At 45.3% G+C, this 18,522-nt stretch overlaps 1 protein-coding gene across 2 annotated transcripts in view; it reads left to right on the top strand.

Annotated features, from left to right (window-relative positions):
* The window catches only part of CNKSR2 (connector enhancer of kinase suppressor of Ras 2), a 1,783,347-nt gene that overhangs the window by 1,133,548 nt on the left and 631,277 nt on the right, over window positions 1–18,522 (top strand). For both annotated transcript variants that reach the window (XM_086934554.1, XM_086934553.1), the window contains one exon: window positions 14,347–14,561. In XM_086934554.1, coding sequence (XP_086790680.1) covers window positions 14,347–14,561 — 215 coding nt within the window. The remainder of the gene's footprint in view (window positions 1–14,346; window positions 14,562–18,522) is intronic.

Genomic DNA, 18,522 nt, shown 5'->3' with positions numbered 1-18,522 from the left:
TCTGAGAGGTGCCCAATGCAGTCACCCTGCTCACGCGATCCTTTAAACATAGGCTAGTTGGTAAAACTGCCAGCATAATAGACAAAATCATGCCAAACACTGTATTGTACTTCCAAACGGTCTGTGCCAAATCGTTAAGCAAAACAGTCACACTGGGCAGAATGGGCCAACCGGAAGGTCTATACACGGTCTATAAGGTGTCTGTATAAAGATAGTTGCCGTACCCACTCTTGTGAAAAAGGGGGGGGTTTGTCCTGTGTTGTTATTATCCTGCAATGTGAGGCCGGGTTTTCGTGTAAAATGACATGTCAAGGGTTAAATTATAACGCTTGACTCAGATGTTCGTGCCCCTTAGGTATGCGTGTTGATGCCAGTTGAAAAACAGTGTGTTAGACAAGCGCTTGCGGCGTGGTTAACCCACACGGTAACACCCGGTCCGTCAAGATAGAACCAAGGGATTGGAAACGTAATAAGGCTAAATCGTAGTGTGCGCGCAAACAGGCATGGAGCCCAGACAACTAAATCGATGCGCTGTGGGACATCTAAGGTAGCTCAACGGCGGTCGCTTGAAGCCTGTTGACTTACTTTCAGCTGCCTGTGTCTGCGACGATCACGCCTACCCATCTCTACCGGGTCCGGATGGTGAAAAGCCGGTCTCGCCATGGAGGTTAAGTAGAGCGGTGGGCGTGGTTCCAAGACCGGGAAAGACTGGTGCCCATGGGACATGTGGAAATGCACGTAAATGCGGCGGCCCTGATGGAGTGGAGGGGGTATGGTTCGTAGCGGATGTGGGGAGCTATGAATCTGAGGGTGAACTCAAAATTTAAGGTGTCTCTACAATTATAATTTGTTACCAAACGAGTATTGTGATGATTGGCATTGGTAAAAGTCAAAAGTCTGTGTGAACGGTGCGATGTGGTTAGAATTCACAAAAGGAAATATTCTAAGGGTCGCGCTCATGTAGAGATGTATCTGCCTAGGTAATGCCGAAGTCGGTATGTATGTATATCAGAGGTGAGGTTACCTAAGTACTATGGTAACCCAGGCTGGAAGGGAAGGTAGGGCAGAGTGATTAGTCCCTTGAGGTAACTTAATGCTCGGCATGAACGCTGGAATGGAGTAACCAAACGGTCCTGGAGTGTTAATGTAGAGAACAGGGTAGACGGACCTTGTGTATTACTATTACAATTAGGTAACCGGTGTACAGAAAGGGGGGGGTTGTTGTAAAATATTCTGACCGGTAGCCGCAAGTGGTGGCGCAAGGATGTGTAGTCATATGCAGGTGGTAGTCAAGGGTTGTTGGGCAATCAATCTAGTAGATATGTCCTAAACCCATTGATAAATGCTGGCGGGGTATTAAGCCAAGGGGAGGATAACAGGGGGGGCCGTCTAGTATTTTGGAGCACAGAAGCAACTTTTGTTGCAAGAAAACAAACACCAAGATGTGTAGGCACTATGTAGATCAGAACCACACGGCAGACTCTCTCTCATGGCTGGTTCTTGAAGCCACCTCAGAAAAAGCCAAACATAATTTATTCCTGAAGGAACAGAGGTGGATACACCGTTTGGCCACTGACAGCCGGGGTCTCAACGAGGATATTCCATGGACTGCTCTGTGAATACAACACCATTATGGTACCTCCAAGTTATCTTCACCCACACCATCTACTCTGTCCTGGCCCCACACTTCACCCATAGGCAGTTGGATAAAAGATCTCCGATAAAGAGCCCGACTTTGAGGTGTGCTCGTTGGGCATTGCACCGCCTGCGCAACGGGGAGCATTGCCTATGATGAAGCATGACACTCGCAAGGGTGTGTGAGGCCATTATATCCAACATATTGGATACCCAGGGTTAGCTCTCATCCGAGTACTACCCCTAGCACCTTAGTGACCCCCCCTTCCTTTCCTTTAGGAACAGCCCAGGTTCCTCTTTGTTGTCTTCAGTAACCAGGGCTATGACTGTGGCTGGACCTTCCATTCATCCATTTGAGTGGTAACGTAAGCCCTACTGGATCACTGTGGATCCTCCTCCTCCCCTCCCCCTTGCACGACTAACTACCGTAGGGATTTCACTTTTTGGCGGGTAAGATTGGTTCAGTCCCCCTCCCTTTCTACCCTCAGTAAATAACTGAGAGAGTTACGGGCCTCTCTGCTTTCTTTGGGAGCCCTCGTTTAACCCCTCCCATGCTCATGACGAGCAGCGCTCGTCATGAGCCACGGCGCTCCGGTGCTCATGACGAGCTCAGCTCGTCATGGCCCGTGGAACGCTCAGGTGCGGGGAGAATTCCCCTCCTGTGCTGAACGTTCCACGGGAGCCATGCACCTGTGACGAGCTCAGCTCGTCATGAGCATGCGGGCGCTGTGCGCGTCCCCCTCACCCACAACAGAGCAGGTGAATAATCCCCGCAGCAAAGGGGTTAAATACCTTCCCTTTCCATTTGTTTTTACACCATCATCACACCCCTCAAGCCCCGACCACCACAAGATGGAGGGACAGGGGTTGAGTTTTGGTGACGATGACGCAGCCGCCATCCATAGGTTACCATCAATCCTTGGTATTGACACTGAAACAGCTGCTGGGAGTAACTCCGCGAATTGGAAATCCCTCTCTGATATGAAGAGAAAATGGGTTAGGATTACCCTCCACGGAGCACTCATGGCTGAGTACTTTAAGGCTAAAATAGCACTGAACGGCCTCATTGTTAAGAACTTCCCCAGGATTTTCTGGAAGGATGGCCAATTCAAGATCGAATGGTCATTGATCTCATGGAAATGTACCCACGACCTCCTAATTTTGCTGGTTAATACAGCAAAACGACTAGCTGACTAATTACCCAGCAAAATCCAGATTGCAGAAAGCGCCCTTAAAAGTGCCGGCCAGAACCCAGGCTTTAAAACTAAGCTGGCTGAATTGAATAAAGAAATCTCGGAACACAAAGAATTTCTGATGAAACAGAAGGTGACCAAGTTGCAGAAGGACATTCAGTGCTTTTGTAAGGAAAAGGTCTACCCCTATCTAAAAGACAACTATGTCCCACCCGGGACTGGTTACCTCTCAGACTCTAGTACTACTTCCTCTAGAAGAGGATCAAACAGTGACAGCAATTCGAGTGGTGATGATTGGCAATCACAACCTCGACGGGGTAAGAGAGGGGAGAGACGTGGACAGCAATTCTACCCACACCCTCCCTTTCAGGGCCCACCATTCTGGCAATACCCCCAGTTCCCACATCCAATGCCACCTTATGCATCCCAATACCCACCTCAATTTGCCCCACATGGTACCAATCAGCTGCCTTTTTTAGACAGAGGTTGGGGCAGAGGGCACGGGCGCAAGCGAGGAAACGGGCCAGACAAGAGAGTCCAGTGGGAGGACACACAAGCTCAAGGGATGGACACCAGGAGCAAGACAGCACGAAAGTAAGCTTGGTGGTGAACTTATCTTCACGCCAACTCACTGAAAGTGAAGAAAGAGTGCTGCAGAAAGGACTAGGTTTTGTCCCCACACCGAAGATTGACCATTTTCAACAGACTTGCGAAATTCAAAAACTCTTTCGCAAAATCAGGTTAAGGGCCTTCTTTGACGGAAGACCACAAGAAATTCCTGATGACTCAGGTCTCCACAACCCCTCTAACTTCACTCCACACAGTGGGATGGTTCCTAATGAAATATTGACATATGAGCAAGCTGTGCTCAAGGACATTGGAGCCATGAGACCCAGTAAAAGACATCTCAATCTTTCCAATTATGAGATGCAGATGCTGGCTTCCCTAGCGAATGATCAGTCCATAACGATCAAGCAGGCTGACAAAGGTGGGGCGACTGTCCTTATGGACACCACTGACTATGACACCGAATGCCTAAGGCAATTAGGGGATAGAGGATACTATACCCCCATTCCATCTAACCCCACTGAACGCTTGAAAAGAACCATTACCGGCATGGTCGAATCTGAGGAATGCCAGGAATGGATTAGTAAAAAGGAGGCGGAATTCCTGGCCAAAAAAGATCCCAGGGTGCCTTACTTTTATACCCTCCCAAAAATTCAGAAAGGGACTACCCCAGTGCCAGGACACTCGATAGTATCGGGCATTGATTCTGTACTGGAGCCACTGTCACAGTTCTGTGATCACTTCTTACAACCACTGGTCAAATGGATCCCTTCCTATGTCCAGGATACCACCGATGTCCTTTGTCTCTTGGACACTTTACCGGATGATATCCAGATTGATTTCCTCATCACCCTGGACGTGGAGGCCCTCTACACTAACATCCCCCAGAGGGCCACACTAGGGGTGATTGAGAGGATCCTTAGCGCTGAAGAATGGACCTCTCCGACACCAACCTCTTTCATTATGGAGTGTGCCACTCTAGCCTTCACTGAAAATTATTTTGATTTTAAAGGGCAATATTACCATCAGACCCAGGGTACCTCTATGGGGAGCACATTTGCGCTCTTGGTGGCCTGTCTGTACATGGCCGATTTCGAAGAAAGATACATCAATGGCCCTGTGAATCCCTACCGTTTAAACATCAAATTATGGAGGAGATTCATTGATGATATCCTGCTACTCTGGGCAGGTACCACAGACTTATACAAAGAGTTTTTCAATTGGCTCAACACGTTGAATGATTATCTCAACTTTACCATAACGGCCTCAGCTACCGAAATTGCTTTCTGGATCTAACGATTAGGCTACAGGGAGGTAAAATTGACACCACCATGTATCGGAAACCAACTGATCGGAACAGTTTGCTCCATTTCACTAGCCACCACCCTAAGGCCTTGAGACTGAATCTTCCTTTTGGGCAATTCCTACGGGTCAGGCGCAATTGTTCCAAAGTGACAGACTACAAAACGGAGTCTACCATACTGTCCAGAAATCTGATGGATAGGGGGTACTCCACCAGGGAGATATACAAGGCACGCAAACGTGCACAAAACAACCATAGGGGGCTCTCCTTGAATACAACACTCCTACCCCAGAGAACACAGACCTCATAACCTGTGTAACTACCTTCTCGCCAGCTTCTAACGAAATAAAGAAAATAATCAAACGACACTGGCAGATCCTCAACACGGGCAGTCTGAACCTTGCATTACCCAGATTTGCTTTTAAGAGGTCTAGGAACATGAAAGACATCTTGATCCACACGAGACCCAAGAAAGTAGAAACGTACAGTCAAACCACTCTGTGGCAGTTCCCACCTGTACGGGGCCACTACCCATGTGGTTCCTGCAGCGCGTGCCCATTCACGTCAATACATAAGACGATTCTCCTGACGGATACCTTCATGTGGGAACTACGGGGGCATACCAATTGCAATACTCCATACTGCATATATCTGCTGAGATGCCCCTGTGATCTGCAATATGTGGGTATGACCTCCCGTCCCATCAAAACCCACCTCTCGGAGCACAGAAGCAACTTCCGTTGCAAGAAAACAAACACCAAGATGTGTAGGCACTATGTAGATCAGAACCACACGGCAGACTCTCTCTCGTGGCTGGTTCTTCAAGCCACCTCAGACAAATCCAAACATAATTTATTCATGAAGGAACAGAGGTGGATACACCGTTTGGCAACTGACAGCCGGGGTCTCAACGAGGATATTCCATGGACTGCTCTGTGAATACAACACCATTATGGTACCTCCAAGATACTGGACGGCCCCCCTGTTATCCTCCCCTTGGCTTAATACCCCACCAGCATTTATCAATGTGTTTAGGACATATCTACTACGATTGATTGCCCAACCACCCTTGACTACCACCTGCATATGACTACACATCATTATGCCACCACTTGCGGCTACCGGTCAGAATATTTTACAACAACCCCCCCCCTTTCTGTACACCGGTTACCTAATTGTAATAGTAATACACAAGGTCCGTCTACCCTGTTCTCTACATTAACACTCCAGGACCGTTTGGTTACTCCATTCCAGCGTTCATACCGGGCATTAAGTTGCCTCAAGGGACTAATCACTCTGCCCTACCTTCCCTTCCAGCCTGGGTTACCATAGTACTTAAGTAACCTCACCTCTGATATACATACATACCGACTTTCGGCATTACCTAGGCAGATACATCTCTACATGAGCACGACTGTTAGAGTATTTCCTTTTGTGAATTCTAACCACATTGCACCGTTCACACAGACTTTTGACTTTTACAAATGCCAATCATCACAATACTCGTTTGGTAACAAATGATAATTGTTGAGACACCTTAAATTTTGAGTTCACCCTCAGATTCATAGCTCCCCACATCCGCTATGAACCATACCCCCACCACTCCACCATGGCCGCCGCATTTACGTGCATTTCCACATGTCCCACGGGCACCAGTCTTTCCCGGTCTGGGAGCCACGCCCACCGCTCTGCTTAACCTCTATGGCGAGACCGGCTTTTCACTATCCGGACCCGGTAGAGATGGGTAGGCGTGATCGTCGCAGACACAGGCAGTTGAAAGTAAGTCAACAGGCTTCAAGCGACCGCCGTTGAGCTACCGTAGATGCCCCACAGCGCATCGATTTAGTTGTCTGGGCTCCATGCCTGTTTGCGCGCACACTACGATTTAGCCGTATTACGTTTCCAATCCCTTGGTTCTATCTTGACGGACCGGGTGTTACCGTGTGGGTTAACCACGCCACAAGCGCTTGTCTAACACATTGTTTTTCAACTGGCATCAACACGCATACCTACGGGGCACGAACATCTGAGTCAAGCGTTATAATTTAACTCTTGACATGTCATTTTACACGAAAACCCGGCCTCACATTGCAGGATAATAACAATACGGGACGTAACCCCCCCTTTTCACAAGAGTGGGTACGGCAACTATCTTTATACAGACACCGTATAGACCGTGTATAGACCTTCCGGTTGGCCCATTCTGCCCAGTGTGACTGTTTTGCTTAACGATTTGGCACAGACCTTTTAGAAGTTCCATACAGGGTTTGGCATGATTTTGTCTGTTATGCTGTTTTGCTTAACGATTTGGCACAGACCGTTTGGAAGTACCATACAGTGTTTGGCATGATTTTGTCTATTATGCTGGCAATTTTAACAACTAGCCTAAGTTTAAAAGATCGCGTGAGCAGGGTGACTGCATTGGGCACCTTTCAGACCTTTAGCCACACTTCAAGTTGGGTGAGGCTTTATATCCTTACTGAACCCGGCTACTTGGGGTTTTATCAACATGCCAACCTGACCACACGACACCGATAACCTGCCATTGAATAAACAAGTATTCCGCATGAATGATTGGGGGCACAATTTGAAATGCTGTCCCACATCTTAACAACATCCTCTAAAGTTTAACCCCCTCCTCCCTAGCCTTAATCCCCATGGTTTCTCCCCTGATGTCAGACCTACCGGGTACTGTTGACACCTTTTTACTCTAACCATTAGGTGATTAACTTGCTCCAACTACTTTTAACTCTTTAACTAAGATGATTGATGCTGCAACCTATTGTTTTTATGCATCCAACCTTGGATTTGCCACTTTGGTTTTTAGTCACATACTAGTCACACCTATCACCAGTATGTCACAATATCACAGTGTGTTCACGGTCAATGTAGGAATCACAGATTGTCAGTTACCTGTAGTAACGATCTCTTTTGTCTCCCAATATAGGCAAGAGCAGGTGTTAAGCATGTAGCACAACATGTCTGCTTTTTGCTAACTGATACTTTTGCAGGTCATGTTCTTGTAGATAGTAGGTTTTATTAGGTCCTGAAGAATCGCAGCCAATGCGCTTGAAGCGAGAAACATGTTGACCACACCCTTCACCTCGTAGTACTGTATCGTCTCTGGAAACCTACGTTCCAGCGAATACAGACTACCCTTGATTTTACTTGCGGCAGAGGAACACCAGAATAAAATTGTTTTCCGGTACCTTGTGCCTCATTTTATCTTCACCCACACCATCTACTCTGTCCTGGCCCTTCACCCACACTTCACCCATAGGTAGTTGGATAAAAGATCTCCGATAAAGAGCCCCTCTTTGATGTGTGCCCGTTGGGCATTGCACCGCCTGCCCAACGAGGAGCATTGCCTATGATGAAGCATGACACTCGCAAGGGTGTGTGAGGCCATTATATCCAACATATTGGATACCCAGGGTTAGCTCTCATCCGAGTACTACCCCTAGCACCTTAGTGACCCCCCCTCTTCCTTTCCTTTAGGAACAGACCAGTTTCCTCTTTGTTGTCTTCATGTCATCAATGATGACATTTGAGATGTTATCAATGATGTTATTTAACATGTCATGAGTGATGTAATATGCGAGGGCTTAAGCAGTGCATGGCAGAACTGCAGGTTATAGTTATTTCAATAAATAATTAACTGGTGAATTTCAGTGTTTTTTTGTTTTTAAAAATTACTTTTTATCTTATCTGATTAACTGACTATACCATCACTTTAACCTTTGCATTTTTCATTGTCCACTTCTGAGTGGTTATAGTTAGTTCACCTTTCCATTGAAGGTTTTTGGTTTTGTGTTTTTGGGAGGTTGGGTTTCGGTGTGTTGGACGGCCGGGAGTCGTCTGACGCACCAGTACTCATGTGCGTTGGACGGCTCCCAGCCGTCCACGCATATGGCACTGGAAATCCCTCTCTTGGGGGCACCGGAGAGATTTCCTTTTCACCACATCAGCGCGCACATCATGCTGACGTCATTAAAGAGAAACCGAAACTGAAATGAGCCGTGCCAGCCCAAATGTCCTACAACACAGCATTCCCCTCAGTCTCACAAGTAAAATGATACCTCACTTGTGTCGATGGGCCAAGGGTCTGTGACTGGGAAGGGACAGAAACATAGGGATTAAGGGTATAGCACAGCGAATTGTAAGCACTAATTTCTTTTTTTTATATACTTTTTTCGCTGATTCTGCATTTGACAGCCACACTTTTACTCGGGAGACCAAGGGGAATGCTGGGTGGTTGGACATTTGTGCCGGCACGGCAATCCCACACAAAAATATGAGGAAAAAGTGATTTTATTTCATCTAAATGTGAGGTTTGCAAGGAATTCAGGGTAGGAAAACATTGCGGGATCCACACAAGCCATATGTCCCTGGACTCCTCAGGGTTTCTAGTTTTTAGACATGTGTGGGTTTAGTAGGTTTGTCTAGATGGTCGCCAAGCCTTGGGGCCGAAAACCCAGGTGACCCCCTTGCAAATCTAGGTCGTTTTGTGATAGGTAATTTTGATGTCTCTACAATGTCTTTTGGGCCCTTGCCTGTCGTAGGTATTTGGCCAACTCACACGAGTAAGGTACCATTTATATCAGGAGACCTGAGAAAACGCTGGGTGGTATGAAATTTGTGTCAGCATGGTGATCTCACAACTTTCCCACACAGAAAGTTGAGAAAAATTAAAGGAAATTCTGCTAAATGTAAGGTTTGCGGGGGATTCTGGGTAGGAAAACATTTGGGGATCCATGCAAACCATACCTCCCTGGACTCCCCAGGGTGACTAGTTTTCAGAAATGTGTGGGTTTGGTAGGTTCCCTAAATGGGTGCCGAGCCTCGGACAAAAACCCAGGTGGTCCCCATTGCAAAATCACGTTTTGTGACAGGTAATTTTGATGTCTCCACAATACGTTTTGGGCCCTGCCTGTCACGGGTACTTGGCCCACCCACACAAGTGAGGCACCATTTTTATTGGGAGACTTTGGAGAATGCAGGGTGGGTAGAAGTTTGTGGATCCATGCAGATAGTGAAGTAGTGTGGCTCACTGGTTAGAGACGGCAGACCCGAGAGCAGAGGACGGCCCGGGACCAGGGTTCGATTCCCGGCGCGGCAGGTTTCTGGACCAGGGTCAGCGGACTCGATAATTCTCTCGCCTCGGTGCCCACTCTGATCAGCGTTCACACTCGGCAACTCTGGGCATTAGCTTGCCTCATCTTCACTAACGGCCCCACCAGACCGCCGGGGATGCCTGGTCTCACCCTGGAGATACCCATTAAGGGTCCATCTCTCAGGGAAGCCAGGAAGGGTTTCGCAGCGGTCGAAGCGCCTTGGGACCCTCCGGGTAAGTAGTGCGCTATATAAATGCCTATACAATACAATACAATACAATACAGATTCCAGAACTTTCCATCACAGGAAATGTGAGAAAAAAAAATGTCTACAATGTTTGAGATTTGCAGGGGATTCTGGGTAACAGAACCTGGTGACAGCAACACAAGTCACCCCATCCTGGATTCCCTGCGTGTCTAGTTTTAAAAAATGCATAGGTTTACTAGGTTTCCCTAGGTGCCGGGAGAGCTAGGGTTTAATAAAATCTACAGCTAGGCACTTTGCAAAAAAGGGTCAGCTTTCACTGTAAAAATGTGGTGTGTCTACATTGTGTTTTGGCCCATTTCCTGTTGCGGGAACTAGGCCTACCCACACAAGTGAGGTACCATTTTTATTGGGAGGCTTTGCAGAATGTGGGCTGGGTGGATTTTTGTGGACCCATGCAGATTCCAGATCTTTCCATCAGAGAAATATGAGGAAAATGTATTGCTTTACAAAATTTGAGGTTTGCAAGGGATTCTGGGTAGCAGAACCTGGTGAGAGCCACACAAGTCCACTGGGTGTCTAGTTTTCGGAATTGTGTGGGTTTGGTAGGGTTCTCTAAATAACTTGCAAGCCCAGGGCAAAAATCCAGGTACCCCCCTTGCAAAACCAGGTTGTTTTGTAGGTAATTTTGATGTCTCCACAATACGTTTTGGGCCCTTCCCTGTCACGGGTACTTGGCTCACCCGCACAAGTGAGGTGCAATTTTTACCAGGAGACTTTGGAGAATGCAGGTTGGGTGGAAGTTTGTGGATCCAAGCAGATTCCAGAACTTTTCATCAAAGAAATGTGTTTTATTTTTTACAAAGTTAGAGGTTTGCAAGGGATTCTGGGTAACATAACCTGGTGAAAGACACACAATTTACCCCATCCTGGATTCCCCTGGGTGTCTAGTTTAAAATGTTTAGGTTTGCTTGGTTTCCCCTAGGTGCTGGCAGAGCTAGGGTTCAACATCCACAGCTAGACACTGCAAAAAAAGGGTCAGTTTTCACTGTACAAATGTGCTGTATCCACAGGTTTTGGCCCGTTTCCTATCATGGGCACTAGGCCTTCCCACACAAATGAGGTACCATTCATATCAGGAGACTTTGGGAAACGCGGGGTGAGTATAATTTTGTGGATCCATGCAGTTTCCAGAACTTTCCATCACAGAAATGTGAGGAAAATGTGTTTTTTTACAAAGTTTGATGTTTGCAAGGGAATCTGGGTAACATAACCTGGACAGAATCACACAAGTTAATTCATCCGGGATTCCCCTGGGTGTCTATTTTTCAAAAATGTATAGGTTTGCTAGGTTTCCCTAAGTGCCGACAGAGCTAGGGTTCAAAATCCACAGCGAGACACTTTGCAAAAAAGGGTCCGTTTTCACTGTAAAAATGTGGTGTATCCACTTTGCGTTTTGCCCTGTTTCCTGTCACTGGCACTAGGCCTACCCATACAAGTGAGGTAACATTTTTATCGGGAGACTTGGGTAAACACAGAATTGTGGAGCAACTGTTATTACCTATTGCCTTTCTATGCATGTCTGCCTTCCAAATGTAAGAAATTGTGTAAAAAAGAAGTCACTTTGAAAAATGTCCTATAATTCACATGTCAGTAGGGGTACCCAGAATTTCAGAGATATGCAAATAACTACTGCTTCTCTTATCTTTTTTCACATTTCAGAAATACATAGGTGTCCTTGATACCTATTTTTCACTCTTTAGATTTTACCAAATGAATTGCTATATACCAGTTACACAATGAAAAACCATTGCAAGATGAAGGTTAGTTATTGGCTCTGGGTTACTCTGGCTCTTGGTGAACCTACAAGTCCTATATATCCCCACAACCAGAAGGGTCCAGTGAATTTAACAGTGGATTGCTTACAAAATTCTGTCATACTTAGAAGAAGTTACATGTGATAACGTTTGAACAAATGGCTGTTTTTTTTCAATTCATTTTCAATATTTCTTATTTTCAACTGTTAGTTTCTATGGAAAACACATTGAAGGATCTGCACAAATGACCCCTAGCTGAATTCAGAATGTTGTCTACTTGTCAAAAATGTATAGCTTTCTGTGATCCTTTAAAGGTTGCACACCCATTTCTACCACTAACTGGAAAGAGGTTGAAAGCACTAAAAGTAGCAAAATAGGTTATGTCCCAGTAAAATGCCAAAACTGTGTAGAAAATATTGGTTTTCTGACAAAAGTCTGCCCATCCTCAAAAGCTTGGAATATGGTTATTTCAGCACCACAATTCATTCGTTGAGACCATTGCAGGGAAAAAAACTGATGTTTTCTTCTGTAGCACTTTTTCCCCAAAAATTCAAAGCTGTATTTCAGCTAATTTCTGGTTCCCCTCCAGGGGAATCCACAAACCCTGGGTACCTTTAAAATCCCCATGATGCTGGAAGAAAAGGACACAATGTTGCTGTTGATACCTTATGTGGACAAAAATGTACAAGGGACAAAGCACAAACTACCCCAAATAGCCAAGAAAAAGCACCGGGAGTAGCGGATTAGCAGCGAAAGTGTTAAAAACTTTGGCACTTTTTGACGAATTTGGATGAATATTCACATTCCAAAAAAGGTTGCTCCACCTCAGTTGCTTCCTGGAAAGTTTTTGATTATCCATCAAGCAGTGGCCAAGAAAAAGGGGTCATACAAAAATGCATATTCTCCATTCAATTTTCCATAGGAAGTTTTGAAAGATTTTCAGAAAAAAACAGCTCAACAGAATTATATAAAATTTGACAGAAAGCCTGAACTTTACTCAAAAAGAGTGTTTTTTGTCATTTGGTGCAAATCTGTTCAGTGGTATTCGAAAAATAATTAAGGTTCAAAAGTTAGTAGTATATTGACAGATAGTCAAGTAGGAGTTCAGCAAATATACAAATAGAATGTTCTGACTACAGTTTCTACAACAGTAACGTTGTTGCTGACTGGACCTTTGAAGACAAGATAAAAGCTAGTTGAGTTGCTCAGTATCCAACTGTTCTTACTGCTATGTGTATATCCCACAAGTGCAACGGGGTCAAGGTACCCATGCCCTGCCCCTTATACCTTATTTTGTATTTGTTCTGTAATGGTAGCAGCATAATTTCTGTTGATGCTGCGTCCAACCAATCGGATTGTTTGGTACTGCTGGAATGGGACCGGAGCCACGTGACAAAGGCAGCCAATGAGAAAGATTCCCTCTTGGCCAGTCAGAGACCAGGCCCTGAACCTAACCCATTGCACATAGCTGAAGACTGTGGACAGCAGGGGTTGACAGACCACTCTGCGCTACTCTAGGATGTGGTTTATGATTGAAATCCCCCAAAAAGTCCCTGAAAAAAACATGGGTTAAAGCGATGTTACAGCTGGCTTTAGCTATGCTTAAAAACACCTCAGAAATTCCCTTTAAAAAACATAGTTAAGGTGCAATTATGGTTACAAATTAAAACTGAAAAACGACTGAAATCGGCAAGTTATGGTTAGGAAAACAACCCATAACTCGCTCAACAGCCTGGAAAACCATAACTTGCACACCATGTTTTATCTAAATCTTTCTCCCACAGTCTTGCAGTTCCCTAGCACAGCTTTCTTTCCACTGTAAATCGAAGGTATTACTGTTACCCAAGATAAGTAATATGTGTTTTTCGAACATATAATGAAAAAAGCCAAGTCAGTTCTCTTCATTTCAAATTGGTGAGCTTCAGATTGCACAGATACACATTAATGTAAGCACTGATCTACCCAACTAGCTTGTATGCTGTCTTTAAAGGTGCAGTCAGCAACAATGCTATTAATGTAGAGATTGCTAATCTCTTATGCGAAGTGGCTTCATCCCGATGTTAAATGGGATCTCAGAAGAGATGTGATTGATGATGTAATTGACTTTGTCACATGTACTGTAATTATTGATATTTTCTGTATCATATATGTGATTCCATGTGTCCTCTTCGCAACAACAAATTGGCATCCTTTGCTGATGACATAATTTGTTGCCATTCAACTAAAGGTATTTTTATGAATATGTACATATGTTTATGTATAAATCATCATCATTCTTTATTTTGGCTAAAATGCTATAAAAGATTTCCACATTCACAAATTTGCTCCAGTATCCAGTATATAAAATACAATGGTGAACAGTTAATAAATAACAACACATCTCTTTAAAAAATAATGTAAAAATGGCCAGGATACAAATGAACACCAATGTTGCTATAAACAGATGTATAATTCATTTTTCTATTCGAATCTCTCAAATAATTAATCTGACATATTTATTTGTTAACCTCAGAGATGAAAAGGGAGATCTACGATGTGATGATGTCCCCAGACACATTGTGGGAAAACCTGTGCCTAAGGGATCCCAATCACCAAATTCATTTCTTGATCAGGAGTACCGGAAGCACTTTAATGTTGTTGAAGAAGACGCCATCCTTTACTGCTATGAATACGAGAAAGGGAGGGCAAGTGTCCCTGCAGGGAGGAGAGAAAGCACTCCCACGTACGGTAAGAGGAAGAACCTCCGTTCTTTGAAAACAAAGCACATTATGGTATCAGATACTTTCATCAGAATTGTATTTTCTATTTAAATTGTGTGGGATAGCAGGCCGGATAAACAGACTAGGAGGCTGTATATAGTGTGCCACTTGGACTGTTTTTATTTAACACGTTAAAGTCAAGGGTATTGTCTCGGGGTTCCATGGCTAGGGTTCTGCGTTCTCTCCTTTGGGTGGCTCCAGATCTCCTCCGTGTTCAAAATGAGGTAGCCTGAAAGCTGGATGGTCCTTACCCGGGAGGCTCAGAAGAGAAAAGAAGAACAAGGAGCCGTCAGTTCTTTCTAGGTTTCCCCTTTTCCTACATATTTGACACCGTCACCACACCCAGTTGGTGATATTACATAAAGGAACTGACGTAGTAAATATAAGGGCCGGTTTTGTGAGGGGAAACAGTGCAGGACCTAGCTAGGTTCGTATCATGCACAGGGAACTAGGAAATTGAAAAGGCTTTAAATACAAGGGGACTAGTAGGGTCTTAGTCTTAGGCTCTTAAGCCCTCCGATGGCAACCTGCTTATAGTTTTGTCAAGATCACGTTCACTAACAGTAATTTTAGTAACAAGAAACATTAGAGCAACCCATCCTTCTATAAGGAACCTCCCACCACCCTGCACCCGTTTCCCCCAGGTACCCAACACTCACTGGCTCTGCCGCAACTCTCCTGAGTTGCGGCCGCTCTTCAGCCACCTCCTGTGGGGACCACCAATCCTCGCACCACATCTCGTCTTCCTCTTCTCGCTCTCCCGCGTCTTCTCCATTCACAACTTCTCCTTCCTCGGCTTCTTCTTTCTGCTCACGATCTTCTCGGCGTTCCACCTTCCTTCCGGTTTCTTCGCGCCCGCTGTCGGTTACCTCCATCCTTTTTAGTTCCTGTGAGGGACTGCTCCGGGGTTAGCCCCCCTCTTCCTCTTCGCCGATGGAGAGTTCCTGATGTTGTACGGACAGATGACATGGGGGAGTTACTGGCGACCTTCTGAGTCGGAACCGCGTTGTAACCCTCTTGCCAGGTAAGCTTTTGTGCAGACGAATGCATTCAGGCCCCATCATTCAGCATGTCATGCTCGGCAACCCCTCACATCCCCTTTCCCTTGCTGTCCTTCCTGTAGGGGGGTCTCACAGGGATATCTAGAGAGGAAGTCAGCATTCGCCAGTTCTGTTACCTTGCAGTGTCTGGTATGGAATCTAAAGGGTTGTAATGAAAGAAACCAGCGTAACACCCTTTCGTTGTTCCCTTTGTTGCGCGCCATCCATTCTAGTGGCCAGAGCTTCTTTCTCGATTACTGCGTAGTTCCTTTCTCTTGGAAATAATTTCCGACTTATATACAGTATAGGTCTTTCCTCACCTTGTTGGTTTCTCTGGGAAAGAACCGCCCCAACCCCTGATTGGAAGCGCCCGTCTGTAGGATGAAGGTTAAGGAGTAATCAGGGCTGGCTAATACCATGTCAGAGATTAAGGAAGCCTTCAGTGTTTCGAATGCTTAGATGACTTCAGAGCTAGGGTCCCTCAATCTATCCTCAGTTCTTGCACTCTTTTATGAGAGATCCGTGAGAGGGGCTGCGAGTTGTGAAAATTGGGGTATGCATCTTCAATAATATCCAAGCAATCCCAAGAAGGCCGAAGACCTTTGGCTGTCCGGGGAAAGGGATTTTGGGATATGGCAGTCAGTTTGTCGCTTTGGGACGTATCACTCCCTCTCCCAACAGGTACCCAAGATATTTCTCATTTTGGGTGGCTAGGTGGCTCTTAGACGGGTTTATCTTGAGACCGTGTTTACCCAAAGCCTGAATCACATTAGACAGGTGGTTCAGGTGCTGATCCCAGGATTCACTGTAAATGACTATGTCATCTATATACGCCCCTGCATATCTTTCATAGGGTCGCAGTATGACGTTCATGGCCCTTTGAAATGTGGCTGGTGCACCATGTAACCCGAAGGGTAACATTACAAACTGAAACGGACCGTCAGGTATAGAAAACATTGTTTTTTCCTTATCCTGTTTTCCCAGGGGAATCTGCCAATACGCTTTACATAAGTTAAGGGTGCTGATGTATTTAGCCCTCCCAATTCTTTCTATCATTTCGTCCACCCGGGGAAGGGGATAGGTGTCAAACTCAGATACTTTATTGACCTCTCGGAAGTCAATGCAAAAACGCATCGAGCCATCTGGCTTCGGTACAAGAACAATGGGTGAATTCCATTCACTCACTGAGGGTTCTATAATCCCCATTTGTAGCATCTTTTGGACTTTCTCTCTAATGGTTGCTCTGCGAGCATCTGGTATGCGATATGGTCGCAGACATACCTTTCTTTCTGGGATGGCTTTAATGGCATGCTCCACCAACGTGGTTTTTCCCGGAGTTTGGGTAAACACATCTTGCAAAGGCAGTAGAGTATCGACCAGATTGTCTTTTAAAGGGGAGGGCAATTCGCTATTGATACATTGACAGTACAAAGGTTGGGGATTCCAAATATTCCCAACCAAAGAGGGAAGCGGACCCTCCCATTTCTTTAAAAGATTGATGTTTTAGCTGGTGGAAATGGTTTCAGCTGATGGAGCCAACAGAGACAATACCATCAGACACTTGGTGGTCTACTGGCTCTAAACAGAGCAGTCAAACTATTTCTTACAACCACATTTAGCGGGAGGAGACTTTCCAACATAATAGATTTTATATTTTTCTCACGATGCACAGCTTCGCACATATTAAATTATGGTACCTTAGGCAATGCCACCAGTGATCACTTCCCAAACTGCATCACATTACTCCTTCCAAACAACTCACAGAAGCGAGATTCTCCAATGACCTATGGGTTAGAATCCTTGAGTTTAGACAAAATAAACGGGTACACGTTAAGGTGGGACAAAATTGACCCAAACCGGTTTACCACAGAGATTAGGAGGAAGTCCTTGATATCAATCGAGAACTGTCTAGACCCAATAGCTTCCAACAATGAGATTCTGGCCAGTTTCTCTAACATTACTAATGTGGTAAAATCAGTCCTAAGCAGGAGACTGAGTGACAGCAAGGGGAAAAATACAGGATGGTTTAATGGGGCCTGTACCAAAGCCTATTCCAACCTTAAAAAAGCCCTCCATAAAACTCTGAGGGATAAACAAGCGATAGTTAACCTTAGAAAGATTTATAATCGGGCTATAAAGGACAGGAAATTAGAGCTTAAAAAGGACCTCTGGTTGCAATTACATAACAGCTCCAAACTGAAGGACAGTACTTCATTTTGAAAGTTCTTAAGTTCCCCTTTCTTTCAGAAGATAGGGACATGCCCAAATTAGATATTGCCATAGACGAAGCTGTATGGGTCCAACACTTTACAGGGATCTTTAGTATCCCGATCGATGAGCACCAGGTCCAACATGCAAAGGAACAATTTGCCCCTGAGCCTGTTCAAACACCCTTCCCCATAGAGCTCAAAATTACCCATTTGGTAGTTGAGCGGGCTCTCCTAGCAAGTAAGGGGGGGGAAATCCCCAGGTCCAGACAGGGTTCCAGTTGATTTATTCAAGCACAATGTGGAACTGTGGACGCCACTGTTGACCAGAGTCATAGAGGCGTCCTGTGCCATAGGGCTCATAAAATCATGGTCAGAGTCTATTCTGGTCCCAATTTATAAAAAGGGCGATCATCAGTCCCCGTCCTGCTATCGCCCAATTTCGCTGCTAGACTCCCTGGGAAAAACAATGGGAAGGATCATTCTTGAGCGTCTGAAGCTATAGGCAGATGACAATAATAAACTTAGTGACATCCAGTTTGGGTTCCGGGAAGGCTTAGGCACGGTGGACCAAGTACTAAATCTAACCCTACTGACTGGAAAATATGTCAACGCAAAGAATGGTAACTTACATATGGCTTACGTAGATCTCTCATCTGCGTTGGACTGCGTAAGTCATTCC

This window comes from Lissotriton vulgaris, chromosome 8, assembly GCF_964263255.1.
Source record: "Lissotriton vulgaris chromosome 8, aLisVul1.2, whole genome shotgun sequence".
Classification (NCBI taxonomy): Eukaryota; Metazoa; Chordata; class Amphibia; order Caudata; family Salamandridae; genus Lissotriton; species Lissotriton vulgaris.
Note: the sequence above shows the minus strand (reverse complement) of the source record. Positions and strands in the feature narration are given on the sequence as shown.